The 5321-nt window shown below is 61.7% G+C and overlaps 2 protein-coding genes across 2 annotated transcripts; both read right to left on the bottom strand.

Annotated features, from left to right (window-relative positions):
* LmxM_20_1370a_1 (uncharacterized protein) lies at window positions 1-1039 on the bottom strand (the record flags this gene model as incomplete). The annotated part of the gene is made up of 1 exon (XM_003886507.2): window positions 1-1039. A coding segment is annotated over one exon (1039 nt), but the record flags the coding sequence as incomplete, so codon positions are not given.
* A 2623-nt stretch (window positions 1040-3662) lies between these two features.
* LmxM_20_1365_1 (uncharacterized protein) lies at window positions 3663-5024 on the bottom strand (the record flags this gene model as incomplete). The annotated part of the gene is made up of 1 exon (XM_003886506.1): window positions 3663-5024. One exon carries the CDS (start codon window positions 5022-5024, stop codon window positions 3663-3665), a length of 1362 nt encoding a protein of 453 aa, XP_003886555.1.
* Window positions 5025-5321: the final 297 nt, after the last annotated feature.

The raw sequence follows: 5321 nt of genomic DNA, 5'->3' as shown, positions 1-5321 counted from the left end.
GTTGCAGCTCATCTGCAATATGTTGCCGGTGAAGTGGGTCACAACCGTACTGCGCCGCCGTCGTGCGATCGCTGTGCTCGATCGTGCACTGCACCATGTAGTTCGCAAACGCATCCATCGACAGCGCAGCCAACTTCGGCAGCAGCTCGCGCACAAGCTCCGCCTTCTGTGCCGCGTCGCACAGCTCGAACACGCGCATCAGCGAGATGCACCCCTGCTGCGTCGCCGCAAGGTACCCCGCGTTGTCCGCAAGCACGTGCACAACCGCAGACAGGTCCACCTCGCGCCGCTCGAACAGCGACTGCAGCGTGCGCCGCGTGTACTGCGACGTGGTGCACATGTTCAGCACAACCGACGCGTGCATCGCGCCGATCAGCGCCTCAGTCTGCTCCGCGGTGCACGCCTCCACCAGCGTCCGCAGCACGTGGCACCCGTGCACGTCCACCGCCACGTCGCGCAGCCGCGGGCACAGCTCCGTCACCACGGAGTCCAGCACCTCCGACCGCTGCGTCGGCAGCGCCGCCTGCAGCAGCGTCTTGCCCTGCGGCGTGCACGCAACGTCCGCCACGTGCCCCTCGCACGTCGCCCTGAACGCCTCCACCAGCGCGGCAGCAGGCATCGCCGAAAGCCTGCGCGTCCCACACACCGGCTGCGCCACCGGCGCCGCCACGTGCACCGCGGGCGCCATCGTCGCGGCCACCGTCGCAGGCGCCACGCCAGCGCACCCGCGCTCCGCCTCGCAGTTCAGCGACAGCACCGGCACCGCGCCCACCGTCGGCAGTCCAGTGCCACGCGCGCACGGCACGGCAGCAACAGCAGGAGGCGCCTGTTCCAGTGCACCCGCAGTGCCGCAGCTCGCGGGCGCGGGCACAGCAGCCGGCGAGGCGCGCGGCGGCCGCACAAACGTCGCAGCAGTAGCAGCAGCCCGGCCAGCGGTGCGGTGCAGCGACGGTGCTGAGCCCTTTCGAGCCACCATGGAGCGACGCTCAGTGATGGCCGGGAAGTACCTCGGATGGAACCGCTCGGCAGACGAAGACATGTCGCGGAGTGGCAGGGGAGATGAGGGAGATACGTGAGCCTCAAGCAGGTGTGGTGATCGTCCACAAAGCGATGGGGCAAGACGTAAGCTAAAAGAACGCACGCAGGTGATGCGGTGGTTGGCGACAGCTACCGGGAGGAGGGGGAGGAGCGTGTGGTACAGAGTTCCCGTCGAAGACGGCAGTGATACTAGCGGAGGGGTACAGAGGATAAGGAGAGGGGGGAAGTTGGAAGAGTGGTATTTACGCGATCTAGAAGGTGAGCAACAAAAAGGTAAAAGTAAAAAAAGAAATATTCAAAGCAAGTGAAGCTCTCAGTGGGGCCCAGTGCTGCAGCGGAAGCAAGCAGTATCGTGGAGGTGAAGCGAGGTCCACGAACTGACGTCCGCCTGTGTGTGCGAGAGAGCGTGCGCTGGAGCGACAACCTCCGTGCGTACGGGATAAGGGGGGGGTATAAAAGAAAAAAAAATAACGCATGCACCAGTGTGCCTGTGCGCGCGGAACTGTGAAAGTATGCAGGAAGGTGACAGAGAGAGACCAGAGCGGCGGTGGGTGCGGATGAAGGGGGAAGCTCTCGAGCGAAACGAAGACAGCCGAAGGGAGCACTTACTTCTAAAGAGGGGCACAGCCACCACAGGAGACTCGCACACGTGGTGGGTAGAGATGGGGAAGGGAAGGGAAGGGGGGAAGAGATGTGCACACACGCACTCATACACACATAGAGAAAAAGAAGGTGGTGAAACGGTACAATGCACAAACGACGAGAGAACGACGGAGGGGGAGAAGGAGGGGGGTGACACATAGAAGGGAGAGAGGGAGGAAAAGAGAGGCCTCGGTTCGTAGGATGAGGATGGGAGGGGGGATTATGGAGATGGCGTGCTTCGATCTGGTGGAGATTACGGTGCGGTGCGGGGAGGGCGGGACAACAAAAGAGGAGGAGGAGAGTGTGTGTTTGGCATGGCGTGTTTCGGTGTTTGGTTGGCAGTGACGCCATACGTGGGTGTGCGTGTGCGCAGCAAGTTCGCCGGTTTTGCGGGAGGGTGAAACGAGGGACACAAGGGCAGAGGACAAGAGGTATGCAAGTGGCATGGAGGGAGGGAGGCGGGATGGGCGATGGGATGATCGAGAGAGAGACACAGGAGTTACAGCTACCGTTAGAAACACATCACCGTGGACAACTCTTGCTGAACGCAGTGACGTGTCTCAACCGTCAGCGACTGTGCGTGGAGCACACAGCCGCGTGCATGCACGAACCCGAGCACCACTGTGCGCCTGCGTAAATGACGGTCTTTGGGAGGGGGGTCTCTCTTTCCCGAGGCGTGGGGGGACGCAGGCTGCACCGCCCCACCCACCCACCCACTCCTGGCATCTCTTCTTGACCGCCTGTTGACGTGATGGCTCGTCGTTCCCTCTGTGTGTGTGGTGTGTTTTTCTCGGCTCTGTTTCTCTATAGCCATTCGAACGCCTGCGTTGTGCCGCTCGCACTCGTCGCTTAGGACACACACACAAAGAAAAATGCGCGCACACATGCGCAGACAGGGACAGACAGAGGAACAGTGAAGAGCTCCCCCCCCTGCAGAGAGAGGAGGAGGGGGAAGGGGGGGGGGCACGGAACAACAAGAAGAAAGGATCTAAGAGTGTCCCCTCCCCTCTAACCAACAAGCGCACACACACATACCGGCACACAAACACACAGTCGAGGAGGCGTGTCACACAAAATACGAGAGGGAAAAAAATTGAAAGAAGCGAAAGGATGCATGCACGCGTGAGAAGGGCGGAAGATGCGAAGAGACGGTCACAGAGGAGGCGAGGGTGAGGGAGATGGCCACGGGGGATGTACTCCTGCGTACACAACGACAGACAGACACACAGACGCCCGCGTGCGACTCCTGCTTCCCTTCCACGTCCAATGAGGGAGCCGCACAAGTTATGCCTGTGTGTGTGTGTTGGCGGACTGGTGCGCCTGGCCCTGTGTGCACCCGCTTCGGGTAGAACGATGCCTTCCTGAGCTCGCATCCTCTGCGTCTTCGCCCTTCTTACTCCTTCCCTTACTTCTTTCGAGTCCCTTTAGAAACCCTGTGCAGTCTCCGTACACGCTCCCGAGGTGAGACCCCATCACACGCGCACTAACGACATGCGTCACAACAAACGGCGGCAAGCCACACACAACTCAGCAGGTGAAAGCAAGAGAACGATCATCTAGTCATGATGCGTCAGCGCTCTCTGAATAAAGGAAGGCGGCGAGGGCGCGGACAGCGGCACGAAGGTGACTCGGACCACCTCACCTGCCGCCGCCCCCTCCCCACTCTCCCAACCGCCGCTCACAGCTTGCCCTCCTCTCGCAACGTCCGCACACACCAGCACAGGAGCGCGCATGACAACACACATGCAAACAACAGCGGTGCGCTTTTTCCCTCAGAGAGAACACAAGCAAGCGTAACAGCATAGGCGCCCACAAAGGGGCGGGATCGGCGTGGGACGGTAGAGCGGGGAAGCAGTGGCAAAACCATCGTCGGTGAAGCGAGGCCTTACCGCGACGGTAACGACCGGCTGGCCCGGCACTCCGACCACCTTCGCCACCACCCTCTGCGCGCAGCTCTTGGCGTACGTCTCCTCAGCCCAAACTCAGCACATGATGTTGAATGGCGGACAAAACGCCTGCTGCTGCTGCTGAAGGTGGCGGCGTGCCGCCGGCGAGGGACCGTACACGGGTCCGCTGTCCGCCCCGTCCGTTACGGGGACGGGGCCGGGGGTGCGAGCAGAGGTACGCCCTTTGAGAATTGGAAACTGGAAGTGATCAGCAGGGTACGCATGCCCAGATGGCGCCTGCTCCACGCTCTGGGGTTGCTGCTGCTCAGCTGCGAGCGGTACGCAGCATAGCGGAGTGCGGTCGTAGGGGCGGTGACAGTAACCTTGAGACGGAACGCGCGCCTCACCGACAGACATCACCGGCACCTGTGAAAGCGGTACAGTGGGTCTCACGCTAGGCGCGCAGGGGCCAAGATGGTCCGGCATGGTGCACGGTCCCGAAAGCGGACGCTGCTGGTGCGACTGCGGGTAGGGATGATGGTGCACCGCACCGCCCGTGTGGGGCGGGCCTGAACGCTTCGCCTTGAGCTTCCCCTCGATCTTCGGCGCGAACTGGCACCCCACCAGTGCGGGGCGCAGGCGGTCCTCCACACGCTTGAACTCCATCGGGTTCGTCACAACGCTGATCAGCGCCTGCACCACAAAGTTCCCGTACAGGTCGCCAACCACCTCCTTCAGGGCGGCTGGGTTGAAAACCAGCTCGTCCAGAAAAAGGCGCCGCACCGCCGGAACCTCGCCACAGCACCGCAGGACAACCTCCAGCACGTTGCTGGAGTGCTTGTTGCAGCTCATCTGCAATATGTTGCCGGTGAAGTGGGTCACAACGTACTGCGCCGCCGTCGTGCGATCGCTGTGCTCGATCGCGCACTGCACCATGTAGTTCGCAAACGCATCCATCGACAGCGCAGCCAACTTCGGCAGCAGCTCGCGCACAAGCTCCGCCTTCTGTGCCGCGTCGCACAGCTCGAACACGCGCATCAGCGAGATGCACCCCTGCTGCGTCGCCGCAAGGTACCCCGCGTTGTCCGCAAGCACGTGCACAACCGCAGACAGGTCCACCTCGCGCCGCTCGAACAGCGACTGCAGCGTGCGCCGCGTGTACTGCGACGTGGTGCACATGTTCAGCACAACCGACGCGTGCATCGCGCCGATCAGCGCCTCAGTCTGCTCCGCGGTGCACGCCTCCACCAGCGTCCGCAGCACGTGGCACCCGTGCACGTCCACCGCCACGTCGCGCAGCCGCGGGCACAGCTCCGTCACCACGGAGTCCAGCACCTCCGACCGCTGCGTCCGCAGCGCCGCCTGCAGCAGCGTCTTGCCCTGCGGCGTGCACGCAACGTCCGCCACGTGCCCCTCGCACGTCGCCCTGAACGCCTCCACCAGCGCGGCAGCAGGCATCGCCGAAAGCCTGCGCGTCCCGATGTCGTCGACGAATTCTCTAGATATCGCTCAATACTGACCATTTAAATCATACCTGACCTCCATAGCAGAAAGTCAAAAGCCTCCGACCGGAGGCTTTTGACTTGATCGGCACGTAAGAGGTTCCAACTTTCACCATAATGAAATAAGATCACTACCGGGCGTATTTTTTGAGTTATCGAGATTTTCAGGAGCTAAGGAAGCTANAATGAGCCATATTCAACGGGAAACGTCTTGCTCGAGGCCGCGATTAAATTCCACATGGATGCTGATTTA

The sequence above is a fragment of the Leishmania mexicana genome, contig 42 (assembly GCF_000234665.1).
Source record: "Leishmania mexicana MHOM/GT/2001/U1103 WGS CADB00000000 data, contig 42, whole genome shotgun sequence".
Classification (NCBI taxonomy): domain Eukaryota; phylum Euglenozoa; class Kinetoplastea; order Trypanosomatida; family Trypanosomatidae; genus Leishmania; species Leishmania mexicana.
The sequence above is the reverse complement of the archived record's forward strand: the minus strand, read 5'-3'. Positions and strand labels throughout refer to the sequence as shown.